Source organism: Pteropus vampyrus, unplaced genomic scaffold, assembly GCF_000151845.1.
Source record: "Pteropus vampyrus isolate Shadow unplaced genomic scaffold, Pvam_2.0 Scaffold347, whole genome shotgun sequence".
Classification (NCBI taxonomy): domain Eukaryota; kingdom Metazoa; phylum Chordata; class Mammalia; order Chiroptera; family Pteropodidae; genus Pteropus; species Pteropus vampyrus.
Window position 1 is genome coordinate 612,190 of NW_011889128.1, and position 16,421 is coordinate 628,610.

Here is a 16,421-nt window from a genome sequence, read left to right on the forward strand (position 1 = left end):
TGACCACACCAGAGATATTGTGAGCTCCCTAAGATTCTCAATTGCTTATCTTTTAAAAACTAGTTAGCGTGACTTTGATTCTTTGCAAAGAACTGACTAATACATATACTGAGCTACTGTTATGTGCCAGACTCTAAGTTGGCATATTTTTACATTACTTTATTTAAACTTCATAAACATAATTCAAAATACAAGTTTTTATATATTTTGCAGATGAAAAAAGCTGAGATTCAAAAGGACACTTAATTCATTCTACAAATATTTATTCAAGGTCTATTGTGTACCAGCCACTGGGAAGAGAGTATTGAACAAAATAGCTCCTAGCACCTAAAAAAAGAATGGCATATTGTTTTAAATGTCCCCTTACCAAAATAAGAGGCATGGTACAACAGCTGTCTAGAGAGAAGGACCTCATGCCAGTCAGGCCTCACTTTAAATATAGAAACCCCCTAAAAATAGCCACTCATTTGTAGACTGAACAGGTGATTGGTCCAAAAAGAAGGGAGGAGGACCTCGGACTCAGTGAAGGAGAGTGAAAGGACAGGCTGTTTTCCTAGCTTCTCTCACTGCAATGGCTCTGCCTCTGAGGTCCTTCAGTAGGGGTTTGGCGAGTGCTGCCAAGGGAGACCACGGAGGGGCAGGAGGTGAGTGGGCCCGGCTCCTAACCTTGTGGCTTCTTGACTTTGCCCACCTGTACCCTTCCTGCCTCTAAGGCTTTCCAGGATCCTGGCGACACGCCCCATTGACTAACTCCCCCCTCCCCAGTCCTTCTGAGGCCCTCCCAGCTTCTCTCATTCTTGCCTTTCTCTGTTGCAGCCGGCACCTGGCGCTTTCTGACCTTCGTGTTGGCTCTCCCGAGCGTGGCCCTCTGCACCCTCAACTCCTGGCTCCACGCCAAGCACCAGGAGCGACCCAGATTCATCCCCTACCACCACCTCCGTATCCGCACGAAGGTACAGCGGCCGGGGGCCTTGGCACCCGGGCAGGAGCGGGCGGTGGTACAAGGAACCCGCAGGCTGACAACTTGCTCTACTTTCCTCTCTCCACAGCCCTACTCTTGGGGGGACGGCAACCACACTCTTTTCCACAATCCTCACGTCAACCCTCTGCCCACCGGCTATGAACGGCCCTGAGTCCCGGGCAGTTGCCCTAGGCTCAATAAAGGTGTGGAAGCTGTGAGAACCCCAGTTCCGTGCGGTCCGCGGGGCTCCCCCTGGCGCATTCACCCAGTGCTGTCTGCGTCTGCTCTCTACCCAAGGCCGGATTTGGGAGGTACTGGGGAAACATCCTTGGTGAATCGGTAGAACTCCGCTCCTTCTAATTTATCTATTAATAATTAGGGCTCTAGGACTTGAAACAGCTTTCGCAATGAATCTGTGCATTCTGGCTATCTGGGAACAACTCTGGTTCCAAACATAGGGTTTACAGCCCTTTGCGTGAGGCTTCATGACCTAATTCTGAATGCGGAATAATTTTCTATGACCACCTTTAACGGGTCTTCTGTATTAGTTTGGGAAACCAGATGTTCCTTTCTGGAAGCCTGGCTCTCCTTGCTTCTGGGGACCCTGTTCAAGGGGGCATTGAGGCAAACCAGCTCTGGACATTTCATTCACCTTCTAAGACAAACTGCTTGCTTGCCATTACCACAGACCCTGAAGCCTATGCTGAAACCAATGACCAACATACACACACAGAAAACTTCTTTTGGCGTCCTCCCCTGACACCTCAGAGCACTGCTAAAAAAAGATGATTGCAGGCCCCAGTCACCTGAGAAAGTGAGAGCGTTCTCTATACCCACAAGCAGTTTCACCTAACCCTTCCTAGAACAACATTTGGGTCCCTGGATTAGAGCTTTTTAATACAAGGAAAATGTATTATAAACATCCTCGTTTAATGTGAAAATTCTCATACATATGAAAATTCATTCTGGCATCATGCCTGTTTCCATAAAAAGTGGGTGATCACTGAAGAAGTCTGGCAGATATAGAAACAAAAATTTTTCAAGGCCTTGGGAAGGTGGTGTAGCACCTGGCAAGTTGCTCAGGCCAGTCCAGATCTATATAGAAGTTATTCCCACAGAAGTAGATTTGTAAACTAAAGCAAGACCAGCCTGTGGGGAGTAGAAACAAACAAGGAAGTGGATTATTAGGACAAAGGCAAAATTTAGGGCCTCACAGCTGAAATTTTCCCCACTGAATGTGACAGTGTCTTCAGGCTTGTCATCTAGCATTTCTTTGTACTGACGTTTGAAGAAGCCAAGCTATGAGGGGAAGTAAATCAGAAAAGTTGGGTAAGAGGGTAGGGAAGAATGTTGAGAGTATGGAAGAAGCTGAGAGAAGAAGGAAACTATGCTGACTTATATTTGTGTGCCAGAACACTTATGTGAACAATAGCTATCATGTATTAGTATTTACTGTGTTCCAAGAACAGAGGTTATACACATAATCTATAGCAGAAAAACATAGATTCTGTGGTTAGGTAGGCCTGCGCACACATCCTGGCCTCATTTCTGTCTTGCTTCAGCCACTCTGTGATGTAGATACTATTATTATTTCAAAAACTAGGAACAGGCTCAGAGAGGTTGAACAGTTGGCCTGACATTAAACAATAAGACAGAGCCAAAATGTGCGCCCAGACCTACCTGACTCCATTGTCTGAGTTCTTCCTGCTATACTATCCTTTCTGTGCAAGCTTGGGTTGGATGCTGGTGGTGTCAAGTGTGAGATAAAAACAATCACCTTGTACAGTGTGGCTGTGATGAGGACCAGCAGCAGCAGTCCTCCCACCGAGCTGCCCACAATGAGAATAGGATCATAGACCTCATCATCTCCATCTGATTGGGAGATCAGAAGATGCAAGGTCTCTTGCCATCCCAGACTCTTCCCAGCTTCCCCAACCTTTAACTTCTCCTCCTTTCCCAGGCCATGCTCCAAGGTACTCATGGGTTTAGGGACAACTGTCCTGCCCAGGGACCTTCATCCTCTCCTTCACCAGGCTTGTGAGCCCCCCACCCAGTATCACAGATTTAGCATCAGAAGCTCTCTGACCAGCCTGGGCACTGCCTACCACACAGTCACTACCTGGGCTCTCGAAAATGCCTCCTGTCCTGGAAGCTGAGGGTACACCGATTGAACATGATTTCAGCCACACTCACAACCAATACCTTCTTCTGCAATGTCTGCAAAAGAGAGCAGGAGAGCTGGGAACCAGCTCTGGGGAAGGCTCAGAGTCAGAGAAATGTCCTAGCATGAGGATGGGCACAGATTTATTAGGTACCACCTGAGTCTGGGAGAGGGACTCTGCAGTTAGGCCTACACACCTGGCCGATCCAGCCAAAGCTGAGGTTGCCCTTCAAAATGAAGTCAAGTTCCTCCTGGGTGCCAAAAGAGGGTATGTCACAGCAGAACCTCAGGCAGTCAGCAATGGAACAGTCCTAGGGACAAGAGAGGAATGAAGTTAAGGAAGATCTTAAGGAGGAACCAAAAGAGAAAATGGTATGTCAGATTTGGGGTGAGGAATAGGTTAACACTTCCTATATATATATTCTAGGTCATATATATAGCTCTGCAACCTAGCAGTGCATTTTCCTGTGTTCCTGAGTGAGCAACTAGTTCTACAGTGTGAGTCCAGGGCCTTTCTCATCAGCACAAGACTCCTTGGAATCTGGGTCTAGAAGTTAGAATGCTGGAGAGGTTCCATCTCTGACACACAGGAGAGACTCTAGTGAGAAAGATAAAGAATCACAGAATGATCAAAATTTCACTTGTAAGTGGGTGTGAGGCATTGTGGAATCAGACCCTGGAGAGTGAGGAAAGGCAAGCAAGCACCTATGAAGGGGCCACCATAGCCACATCTCACACAGCCACACTGTTCAGCAGGAAATTAATACTGATGGCCAGATCTCGCTGACTCAGGTTATTCACTTTCAGAAAATCAAAGCAGCATAACTGTGGTCCCTAGAGTATTCCCAAATCCCACTTCTTTCCTGGCTCTAGCCCTTGGTTCTTTCCCATCTTTCTCCACCAACCTCCAATGTTAGCAGCACCATGGGTGCTGAATGAATATTCAGACATGAATATTCCCTGGCCTCTCCCAGGATATCAATGCTCGGCTTCTTTCCTGCTCTTCTCATCAGAAGTTGAAAAGTTGAAGTGCTTGGTGGATTCTTCCTGTCTGGAGAGAGAGGGCTTGTTGGTGAAAAACAGCCCTGGGACCGTCCTCAGCCTGCTGCCAAGGGCTCTTTTGGGGCCAAGATGACCCAGGGAAATGATGATGGTCCCCACAAGCCTCTGCAGCCTCAGCTTCAGCTCCTCTTCCCCCATGTCCTTTGTCTTGGTCACCCAGAACTGCTGGCTCATCCCTTGATATCCCAGCTCTTTCATATCCCCATGATTTTGTTTAAACTTTTTCGTCTGCTTTGAATGTCCTTACTCACTCCCTTCTGGAAACTTTCACTTAAAGGCCAAACTTAAACATCACCTCCCATAACATTTAAACATTTCCCATGGGGAAAAGGTGTTCATATGCTTTCTCTAGTTTTGCTTTCTCTAGAATAAACACGGTTGGCCTCAGGTGAAGTTTGCACAGGCTGCTGCAAGAACAAATAAGCCTAAGGAGTCTTGAGGGAATGATGGATGGATCACTCAAGAAAAAATAGAATGTGAGCCCCATCGTGATGGGAATGAAAAAATAAATGTGGCCATCCTGGGGCCGTTAAGTAAATGTGGTGGGAGATGGCACATGAACACAAGCCCATGAAGTGGACATAAATGTTTCTGGCTGCAGGTGACTTTCCATCCATTCATCTATTCATGGCCTCCTTCAAGAAACATTTACCCTGTACCAGACAGTGTGCTTGTCTCTGGTGATTCAGCAGTTAAAAATTCATAATCTCTGCCTTCCCAGACCCCACAGTATCCCCACAGATGTGGCTGTCAACTTGATGATTAAGAGCATGGACTCTGGAGCCAGATGATCTGGGTTCACATCTCAGGTCCACCACTTTCGACCTGAGCGATTTAAGGCAAGCTACTTAATGTCTCTGGGCCCTGTAGTTTCTTCCTCTTTAGAATGGGAATGCTAATAATAGTGCCTACCTATAATGAGGTTTGTAGCCATGCCATAAATGTTAGAATTTATTTTTTCCTTTAGTATGTTAGTCTTCCTCTCTGTTCTCCACCCAAACCCTTTCTCTCTCTGCTTCAGTTTTCTCACCTTAAAATCTTCCAGTTCCAAATCTATTTTCATATTTGAGTAGATCACTCAGCTTTCTCAATCTTTAGAGAGCTATATAGTATGGCTATGGGCACAAGTTCTGGAGTCAGACCATCTGAGTTTGATTCCTGGTTCTGCTACTTACCAGCTGAATGACAGAGCAAGTTATTTAACCTCTTGATTTTTTTGTTGGTAAAAAGGGGATAACAATAACTATATCATGGAGTTATTAGAAGTATTAAATGAACATAAACACATGTAAAGTACTTAAATGAACATAAATTATTAAATGAACATAAACACATGTAAAGCACATCATGAGTGTAGATGACTGTAAGCTCTTACTATAAGTTTCAGTATTTTCCCACGGATAGAAGGGGAAATGCACACATGGAGTTTGGAAGGGCAATGACACTGCTTGATGCCCATCTCTAGTTCCCCTAAAAATATGTACATCAGCAGCAGCAGCAGAGAGTGTCCCATGGCAATCTTGTAAGTTTCTAACCAATTCTCTAAATCCCTGGAGTTAAGCCAGGTGTGTGGGGCTCCTTGCCCTGCTTCCAGCTTGGCCTGCCCCTTCTCCTCCACCCAGTTTCAGAACCCAGAGCAGCATCCCTACACTTGCCTTTCTTGTGGCCTGCATTGTCCTTGGGCTCTTAGAGACCTTCCCAACAGTTTATCAAGTCTACTCTCCTCTCAATTTTGAAAAAACCTGACCTTTCTCTTCCTCTGTGTGGTAAAAGACCATATCCTGTTGGTCACAAGTTCCCCAATTCAGAGTGCTCAAAAAAGCCTCAATCTAAATCTAGTAGCTTAGCTTCAGCACATTTGTGTTTATCACAAGAGATAGGACTGGCTTCATGCTAAAAGAAGCCTACATCATGAAGAGAAAGGAGGGAGTGAACAGCAATGGCAAAGTGTGTTTGTCCCACAAGCAGACCAGTTTGTCAGAGAAGAAGCAAGAATTATGGTACAGGCATACCTTGGAGATATTGTGGGTTCAGTTCCAAGCAAATATCACAATAAAGTGATTTGCACAAATTTTTTGGTTTCTCAGCACACATCAAAGTTATGTTTACACTATACTATAGTCCACGGGTCCCTAACCCCTGGACTGTGGACTGGTACCAGTCCCTGGACTGTTTGGAACTGGACTGCACTGCAGGAGGTGAGTGGCAGGCCAACAAGCAAAGTTTTATCTGTATTTGCAACCACTCCCCAGCACTAGCATCACCACTTTGGCTCCACCTCAGATCATCAGGCATTAGATTCTGCTAGGAGCACTGGTACCTGGTGCCAAAAGGTTGGGGACCGCTGCTGTAGTCTATTAAGTGTGCAATAGCACTGTGTCTAAAAGAATAAACATATCTTAGTTTAAAAATACTTTTTTGCTAAAAAATGCTAATCATCATCCGTACCTGTTGAAAAAAAAATGGCACTGATAGACTTACTTGACACAAGATTGCCACAAACCTTAAATATATAAAAAACACAGTAGCTGTGAAATGCAATAAAGCCAAGTGCAACAAAACAAGATATATCTGTTTATGGTATAAACATATGGCTAGCCACAGATATTCCCATGTGAGGAATCAGAGGGAATCCTCAAAAGAGCAGACTGGGCTACAGAAGTACCAGGTTTGGAAGACAGTCAGAGGTCCAAGGGAAGGGCCAGGGATTAATTACCTGCTGCTTACTGTGTAGATGGCATAATTCACTAGGAACTCCAACTGTAATGTAGTTTTGCTTGTTGTAGGCTTATTATTCTCACTGGGGAGAGAGGAGGAGCCCTAGTTGGGAGAAAACCAGGAGAGGAGTCTCTAGCTTGGATAGGAGACAGGAAGGCGAGGGACATATCATACCTGGCCTGGGCTCACCTGCTTGCATTGACCCTCAGGAGCAACTTGTCTCCCAGGATGGCCTTGTAGGAGGCATCAAATGTGACTATGAAGGTACCCTGAGAGAAGAAGAAAGGAAAAAGGGCATAGGGAAGGCAATGGGGGATTGAGGGAAGGAAATAAGTCAGGACAAAGGAAAAGAGTGAAGAAAATTTGGGAGGAAGCAATGACCTTAGTGCCCTCTCAGAAAAGGGTGGTTGATGCTACAGCTGATGCTCCTCAGGCCTTCTTCATTCCCAGTGGGCACAGCCTCACATGCCAGGTGCAGTGGACACTGATGAGGTTGCTTCCAGAGGAGGAAAACGAATTCAAAACAGTTACCCACATGCATACATGGGCTTCATATATAATAGTGGTAGCATTATAGAGCAGTAGAGGCAAGGACTGACTCTTCAATAAATGGTCCTGGGAAAATTGGCCTATACAAAAAAGAAAAAAAGAAAAACAACAACAGCAACAAAACATTGGATCCCTATCTCTCTTCATCAATTAAAATAAATTACAATTGGATAAAGACTTAAATGTCAAAAGTCAAAATTATAAATCTTTTAGAAGATAATATAGTGGAAAATTTTTTCATTACCTTGGAGTAAGGAAATATTTATTAAACAAGATTCACAAACAAAAACACTAAAAGATTGATTAACATCAACTACGATCAAATCAAGACATTTTATTTATTAAAAGATGCAGCAAAGAGACCAAAAAGACAAGCAACAGGATTGGAAAAGATATTTGAGCAAATATAATTGGAAAAGGACTAATAACCAGAATATGTAAAGAACTCTTACAACTCAATAAGAACAAGATGGACAACTCGATAGAAGAATAAGAAAAAGACTTGGACAGGAACTTCCTTAAAGAAGAACTCCAAATGACCAGGAAATATGTGAAAAGTTGCCCAACTTCATTAGAGAAATTCAAATTAAAACTGCAAGGAAATATTATTACTCACCCACCAGATTGAAGAAAATTAAAAAGTCAGATAGGGGTGGCCCCATAGTGTAGTGGTTAGTATGTCTGCTTTACACACAGAAGGTCCTGAGTTCACACCCCAGGTGGAGCCACAGACCATACCCCAGGTGTGCCAGGCCCCCCAAGTGCGCTGAAGGTACTAGGCCCCAGGTGCACCAGGCACCAGGTGTGTGCCGCGAGTGGGAGGAGACGCCCACCTTCAGAGATCCAGTTCTTAAGGGGAGACAGCAACATCCCTAGGTCAAGGGTGGAAGTGAGGGAGCAGGGAAGAGTGAATTAAAGTGGGGAGGAGTCAGATAATGCCAAGTAAAAGCCACAAGAATTATCATACACTGCTGATGCAAGTGTAAGTAGGTGTAAGTAGGTGAAAATGATTTGGCTTTACTTACGAAAATTGAAGATACGCATACCTAATGATTCAGCAATTCCACATGTGGTAGATACCTTCCAAATATTAATGTATAGGTGCATCAGAATATATGTCCAAGAATTATCATGGCCAAGATCGGGAAACAACTCAAATGGCCATCAATTGTAGAATAGGTAAAAAAATTGTGGTACAGTCATACAAGGGGCTTCTACATAGCAACAAAAATGTCCTATAACCACGAAAAACAACATGAATGAATCTCACAAACTTAATATTGAAGAAAAAAACACACACAAAAAGCATGCAACATGTTTCTATTTATATAAAGTTCAAATATTGGCAAAACTGAACAGTATTAGGGATGTACTTGTGGGTGGTAAAATTATAAAGAAATACAAGGAGTCGCTTATCACAAAGTCAGACTAGTGATTACCTCTGGGGAGAGAGTGAGGTGGTAATGAGGAAAGGCAAGTAGTGAAAGGGCTTCTGGGAGTGCTAGCAGGATTTTATTTCTTGACCTCCATGCTAATTGCATAGATATTTACTTAATATTATTCATTAAACTACACACATGCTTTATAACTTTTCTGTGTGTGTCTGTTTTACATTTCACCATAGAAGAATTAAAAGGAACATACTATACCCTAGGGAAAGGGAGAGTTCCTGGCCAATTAGAGCCCAAGGGAGCTATTTACCTGAATTCCTAACACTCGTGTCAATAGGACAGCCCTGCTGGGTCATAGAAGTTGATCACAGTTCTATAGGAATCCTCGCCCTCATTCCACAAAGTCACTATCACATTGACTCCAGAGAGCTCCTCACTACCAGAGACTGTAAGCTGAAGGAGAAAAGACAGCACTGAAAGAGACACTCCATTGGAAATAGATTGGAATTAGATCAGAGGCAGAGGCAGAACTGTAGGAATTCATGAGCTACAGGCTGATAACATTCCAACCAAATCATTTCTTTGTTAGGACAGCCGAAGTCAAACACAAGCACATCTCATCCTATGAGTGTGAAAGACTCAAAAGCTTGAGTGTCTGGATATGAAAGGAGATAGCACTCACATTTAAGTCCTCTTCAAAGAGGAGATCTTGCCCACAGTTCTTAAAGGGGAGCTGCAGCAAAACAATATATTCTCTTCCCATCGATGTCTTAATCCTTCTCCAATCCCCTCATTAGGAGCACTCATCAACACTGAGTATTACTGAGCACACACCCTGCACCCAGATCTGTGCTAGATGCTGGTAAGGAGTGGGGTGGTGGGAGAGGGGCAGTTAGAATATAAAAGAAAGCTAAGACAAGATCCTTGGCTTCAAGGAACATAAAGTTTAGTTGAGGAGTCACATCCAACTCACACTGGAACAACTATTCAACAAACATTATTAAGTATCAATAAGGGGACAGTTTCTGAGTTGGGTAGGGGGTTAGGAAAGGTAGAAACTACAGGCAAATTAGACATGGTTCTTGCATTCAAAGAACCTACAATTCCAAGAAAGTCACAGAGGTACATACAGATAGCTATGATTCCAATTATGTGATATTTGGCATTGTATCACCATGATGTAATAGGAGGCCAGAGAAGAAGTGACAGATGCTGAATGTGGTTTTCAAAATAAAGGAAGATAAGACTGGAGCTTTGAGGACTAGAAAAGGTCTTTGTGTTGGAGAGAAGGAAATGTTTTCCAAATAAGAGATACAACATGGACAAAGGCACAGGGAGAAATTAGATAAGTTAGGAAGAATCTGCAGAATGAAAACCAACTTTATGTTGGAACAAAGTAGATAACCAGCTGGGATATGTGTAGGGTACAGTCTAGGCAGGGTCTTGGTAACTGGGTGGTGGCATTTTGGACTTGATGTGGTTGTAGGCATTTGGGAGCCACTTAGTTTCTTAAGCACATGGAAACATGGTGAAAATCAGCACATCCCTGGGACTGCATCAGAAGACTCACAGAAGCAGTGAAGAGGTCCTGTGAACCCATAGCCAGCACAGGGCAAAAGTTCTGGGATGAGGGGAGAAGTTGAGGTGCAGAATGATGGGGTTCACCACATCCTCTGTACAGTCCTGAGGAAGAATGGCTTTTCAAGAACCCACTCTTCTTACTTTTCACTACTGGGGCTTCTCTTCCATTAGATCCATTCCCCATTGTCACACAGTGCCCCAGCCAAACTGTAGAGCCAGGTTCTCCAGCAATAATCTTCCTCTCTCCAGCCCCAGTCTATCTACCCATCCAACCTCACACAGCAAGGAGCAGGGGTTTCAGAGGCTAGCTAGCTTTGCTTGGGCTCTTCCTCCCTCTCTCTCTCCCTTTCCCAGAACCCAAAGTCCTTACTGGTAAAAGCAGTTTCATGATTTCACAGTGATTCCTCAGCCCCAGGGTTTTTCTTTGAGTCAAAGTCCAGTTCTTGGCCTTATCAAAAATGGCACGGGAAATCAGACAGCCTGCATCCAATGTCATATTGTACCTGACAGAGCTTTGGACATCACCTAAAGCAGAAGTAGGATGGAAGACAGGAAGTCAAAGAGAATCTCAAATATTCTGTTTTCATTTGTTCATGCTGAGCAATTTCTATTGGCCATGAACTGTACCAGGTGCTGAGGATACACGTGGAGAAGACAGATAAATATGGTCCCTGCCCTCATGAAACTCAGTCTAGGAAAGGAGACAAGCACATAGGACATATGTCACAGCATGATCAGTGCAAGAGTGGGTTCTCAGTGGTAACTCAGACCCTCAGAGATGCTTTTCTGGATAGACCTTGTCTTAGCTCTGACCTGAGGGATGAGCAGAAGTAGGGTGAAGATTGGGGAAGAGAACACCCCAGACTGTGGGAATAGTGGCTAAAACCAGAAGGGAGAGGAAGGCTGGCACATTTACAAAAAATGTATGGAGTGAGGGGGAATGGGATGAGGCGAGGCTGGAGTGGCAGAGAGGGGCCACATCATTAAGAGCTTTGTGGGGAAGGATTTTGATCTTTATATATGCAAGAAGGAGGGAGTAGAAAGGTATTAAGCAGGGGAGCAAGAAGGCCAGATTTGCATTTTAGAGCTAATCAACTCTAGCTGCTCTTTGAAGAATGAAGGGAGGGTGCAAGAACAGGATGTGGGAACAGGTCCACGTGTAAATAGGAAGGAAAAGGGTGGCCTTAAGAAAGGCAGTGGCTGGGGAAGGTGGAGAGAAGTGGGCAGACTCCAGATTTATCCTGGAGACAAACCTACAGTCCTGGGTGTGGTAAGGGGGAAAAGAAGGGACCCAGGTTTCTGACACTGGTATCTGGGTAGGCGTGAAAGTGAGATTTGGATTCCTGGGCCCATTCTGTTCTGAGGACAGGGCTGAGGACCTCTGAGGGGTGATGAACTGGGTCCACTGGAGAAAATTCACCTAGCTGCAAGTAAGCTTTTGCAGATAGTGAGACAGACTGTGACATTCCCAGCTTCCACGAGAGTGAACAGCTCTTCCTGGCACTGGTACACAGCCTTCACCACCTCTGAAGGCATGAATCTGATGGCCACCCCAACGTTCAGCCCTGGCAGGCACCTGAGGGTATACATGGGAGCTGAGGAGGGGACTCTGGCCTCTAGGAAGAGAACAAGGGAGAGTCACCTTGGTGAATCAGATGCATATGAAGCAGAGTTGGGATGTGGGGAGTTGTCACCTGAGCAGCAGCACATGACCCTGGGCCCTCTCAATTAGGTCTGCAAGTCCATCCTGGGTGACATTCTGACCTAGGCTCAGAGATTGCCCCAAATTCTGGAGCCTGGGGGAGAACTGGCAGCCTGCCATCCTCTGGCCAGAGAGGGAAAGGAGAAGTAGAAGTCAAGGGCAGGTAATGAAAAGTTTTGAGAAGAAAGATTGGAGAAGAAGAGGGCAGCAAAAGTGGATCTGAATGGAGAAATCAAAAAGGAGAGATGAGAGGATAGGAATGGAAAGCAAGCAGAGCAAGAATCTCAGGGACTCCAAACAAAGAGAAAAAAGTTCTTTTGGGCCCACTCATCATGATGGTGCAGATTGACAACAAAATAAAAGCATAATGATAAAAACATAATAGATTCATTTATTTATCATTCGTATGTTCCTTCATAAATATTTGATGAATGGTACTCCCATTGAGTTATCTTTACAAGAAGACTAGGAGGTTGTTAATCATTTAAAGTTTTATAGAAGGAAACTAAGGCTCACAGAGGCTAACTCAGTCACTTGCCTAAAACAATACAGCTGACTTGGCTGGCCAGGTCCTTGATCTGGGGCCTGCAATCTCTTAACCATTAAGCTGCGCAGAACAGTTTGAAGTCTATTTGAAACCGAAGGAGTAAAAAAGATAATTGTGCTTAGCTGGGCCTGGTGAAATTCAGGGAAATAAACTACTGAAAGAAGGAGAGGTAATGGCTCCTGCTAAAGCCATTGACAAGAGGTGGCATCAGGTGAATCTAAGAAATGGAAAGGAGTTTGAACTAGAAGAGGCCGAAGACAGGGTTCCTCACCTTGCTGTGAAAGGGCTGATGCCCAGTCCTGAGGTTTTATGAAATAGGTAGACAGCACTCTGGTTCTCCTGCTCTCCAAGGGCCCCAATGGCCATGTCCATCAGCTTGTCCCTATTCACGTTCCCCAGCACTGTCAGGGCTTCCCCAAAGCGGCCTCAGGGGTGGCCTTGCTCCCCACAGAGAATGAACTCACACTGCCACTTAGCTCTCTGCAGAACAAAACCAGTGCCAGTTCCCAACCCGGGCAACTCCTCCACCCCACACCCAGGCCCCACCCAGCCCAGGTTCCATCAGCCACTCACCCCCCGAGGAAAGGAGCACACAGACACCTGCCCCCCAACCTCCGGGTTGGTTCATAGTATGAGGAGTCCCAGTGAGGACCAGGTCAGAGCTGCCATCTCTGTCCACGTCCACAGAGCAGAGGGAGGCCCCAAAGTAGGAGCCGATCTGGACGGCAGAGGCTGAAGTCACCCCGCTTGCCCCTGCTAGAGGCACCCCTTCTGGGTAAGGTACTGCCTCAGAGTGCTCCCCAGGGACCAGGACCTCCCTACCACAAGCCCCAAACCCCTTCATCTCTTTCCTCTCTGTCCCTGAAGACTGCCACCCTCATGTTCCACTCTGACTTCCTCCACTCCCTGTGACTTCAGCCTTCGGCCTCCATTGCCCAGACACCTGGGCAAAGAGGACAACTTTCCTGGTGTGCTGATGGTGGGGGGTCCCCAGGACCAGGCTCTGCACCCCCTTCCAAAGGGCCAGCTCTGTGGAGTAACCTGAAGAGACCAGGCCTCAGCACAAAGGCCCTGGGCTCCTGCTCCTCCCAGGCATCTCATCTCCCGCCTGTCACAACCAAAGCCTTTTCTCACCCAAGTAAGAATCCCTCATGTGCACATGCTCTTATATTTGGGGGGGTACAGAAAGGCATATCCAGGCCAGCTGAAGCTCCCCAAAAGCCCCGGAACTGGTCCATCCTGGGAAGAAAGGGTTCTGGGGCTGAGTAGAAGGGAGCGAGAAGAGACAGCAATTCCAAAGCAATCCCTGCCGCCGACTCCACTCATTATTTGGAATTCTCTTTCTTCTTCCCTAGCCCCCACCAGCAGCCTCTGCGCCCCTGATTCCTAATGCCTCTCGGTCCATCCCCACTGCCCCTGCCATGATTAGTTCCATTGCTTCTCACCCACTGCCCTCTCTGCCTCCTAGCTTGCTCTCCTCTGCTCTATCTTCTACTGCCCCAGAGTTAGGGTCCTCTAACCTAAATGTACAACCACCACCCTACTGACAAACCAGTCTGGCTCCCTGTCACAAGCCCCTTAGGATCCATCTCAATCAAACCTGTGGAGTTACCCTCTGTTTCAAAACACATCAAGCCTTCGACCTGGACACCTCTCTCTCTTTCTAAGACTCGACTTCCCTCTCTGGAAGAGTCAACCTCAAAGTCACCTCCTCTGTGAGGGTTTCTCAATTCCCTCAGGGAGTGATAGGCATTTATTGCTTTACATACACTGTTTACTGCCTTTTAAATATTTTGATTGTGGATAATTTAGAACATATACAAAAGCAGAAGGAAATGTATAATGAACCTATAAGTACCTATGACCTAGATTCATGACAAACCTTATTTCATTTCTACATCCCCCTCATTCAATCCCCCAAATAACTTTGAAGCAAATCCCTGTGGATATTTTGAATACACTTTTGGACAAGGCATGCTATATTGTCATGTCTTTGGTCTGTATGGTCTGTCCCTTCCCATTCTACGTCTGTCTCCTTCCATGCTGTCCTTAGTTCATTCTATTTTAGTTACATTGGCCCTTCTATCTCTCCAATGCAGTGAACTTGTTCCTGCCTCAGGACCTTTGTACTTGCTTTTTCCTCTATCTGGAGCAATCTCTCCCCAGATTATTCCAGTGCTGGCCCTTTCTCATCATTCAGCCTCAGTTATTACTCCTCGGGCCTCCTCTAATCACCTCTTTCTCTATCCCAACACTTAGCACAATTGAAAGTCCTTCATTTATTGTTTGTCATCTCCTCCCACTAGATAAATGCTCCATGAGAGCAGGAACCTTGACTATCCTGTGCTCTGCTGTGCTCCCAGCACCTACTTACACTGCCTGAATGTCTCTCCCCTACTAAATGGTGAGCTTAAAGAAAGAGTCCGCTTTCTTATTTACTTCTGGGTCTTAGCTACAGTCAAGGGCTGGCCCAGGGTTAGTGTCTGAAACCTGTTTATCAAGCACCTGCTCTACCTACCACTGTGAGTACTGAACCGAAGCCTTCTTGTGACATCTCTTACTGGAAAGAGCTACTTCTTTTCAACTGGGTTCCTGTAAGGAAATAGGTCGCTTAGGCTCCCAGAGGCCATGAGACTACAAGAACCTGAGGAAGGAGAATGTGGTCTGAGGCTTGGGTTCTGGGGAACAATTTGTGGTGAGCTGAAAGTAGGAATAAATCTTCCAGGTTTGGGGGACAATTGGATCAAGATCTCTTCAATTCTAAGACCTAAGCTTGTTCCCCATAACTTTTGACTGCAAAGATCTTTTCCTGCAGCTGCTTCTGGATACTGCCATGTGCTGCAAAGTTGTCTACCTTGAATGCGTGGTTCTGCGAGGGCATTGAGCCAATGGTGTTTAGCTCCTGCCTGGTAGTGGGTTCCTGGAAAGCATCTCCTACCTATAGCAGAGAGGCAGCTGAGGAGGAGGAGCCCACCAGACTTCCTGCCTGAGTGAGGTGCAGGCCTAATCTGGGGGAGCCATGAAGAAGAGGACATACCCTAATGGCATATCGGATGATGCCAACTATCTCAGCCAGGGAGATGATATCACTGTATTTCAGGGAGTCTTTGTATTTCTGTCCATCTGTGATGACAATGAGGATCTTCTTGGCACTTTTGCAGGCCCCATTCTTACTATGAAATAGTTCTTTCCTGTCAGAGAAAAAAAGGAAATGACTCTACTGAGATGGGATTGATTCTGGAAAGAAATCATTTGTAGCGCTAGAAGCTCATCTGGAGAAACTAGGGAGTCCTGGTACCCTCTGACTCTGTAAGGCATGTTGAGAAATCAATTCACACCGATGTTCATAGCAGCATTATTCATGGTGGCCAGGACATGGAAACAACTGAAGTGTCCTATGATAGATTATCGGATAAAGAAGCTGTGGTACATATATACTATGGAATATCACTCAGTCATAAGAAGAGATGAAATACTGCCATTTGCAACAACATGGATGGACCTTGAGATATTCATGCTAAGCAAAATAAGCCAGACAGAAAAAGTTGAAAATCACATGATATCACTTATATGTGGGATATAAACCTAAAAGCAACAAATGAACAGGACAGAGACTCATGGACATGGAAAATAGACTAGTGGTTATCAGAGGGTAGGGGAGAGTGGGAGAGAGGAGGTAGATGGGGTAAAAGGGGTCAAACATATGGTGATAGAAAGAAATCTAACTATGGGAGATGAATACACATTGT

The 16,421-nt window shown here is 45.4% G+C and overlaps 1 protein-coding gene and 1 pseudogene across 1 annotated transcript; one reads left to right on the forward strand and one right to left on the reverse strand.

Moving 5' to 3' along the window:
- Window positions 1-571: 571 nt before the first annotated feature.
- LOC105304499 (cytochrome c oxidase subunit 6A2, mitochondrial) lies at window positions 572-1,164 on the forward strand. Its single transcript, XM_011378582.2, has 3 exons — window positions 572-644; window positions 817-953; window positions 1,050-1,164. Exons 1-3 carry the CDS (start codon window positions 572-574, stop codon window positions 1,131-1,133), a joined length of 294 nt encoding a protein of 97 aa, XP_011376884.1. The 3' UTR covers window positions 1,134-1,164.
- Window positions 1,165-1,249: 85 nt separating this feature from the next.
- Window positions 1,250-16,421, reverse strand: part of LOC105304590 — a 39,722-nt pseudogene continuing 24,550 nt past the window's right edge.

Bases quoted from the DNA above. Each gene is read 5' to 3' on its own strand.
- LOC105304499 (XM_011378582.2), top strand. From the start codon at position 572: ATGGCTCTGCCTCTGAGGTCCTTCAGTAGGGGTTTGGCGAGTGCTGCC. The intron at 645-816 runs GTGAGTGGGCCC...TCTCTGTTGCAG, and splicing joins AGACCACGGAGGGGCAGGAG to CCGGCACCTGGCGCTTTCTG. The intron at 954-1,049 runs GTACAGCGGCCG...CTCTCTCCACAG, and splicing joins ACCTCCGTATCCGCACGAAG to CCCTACTCTTGGGGGGACGG.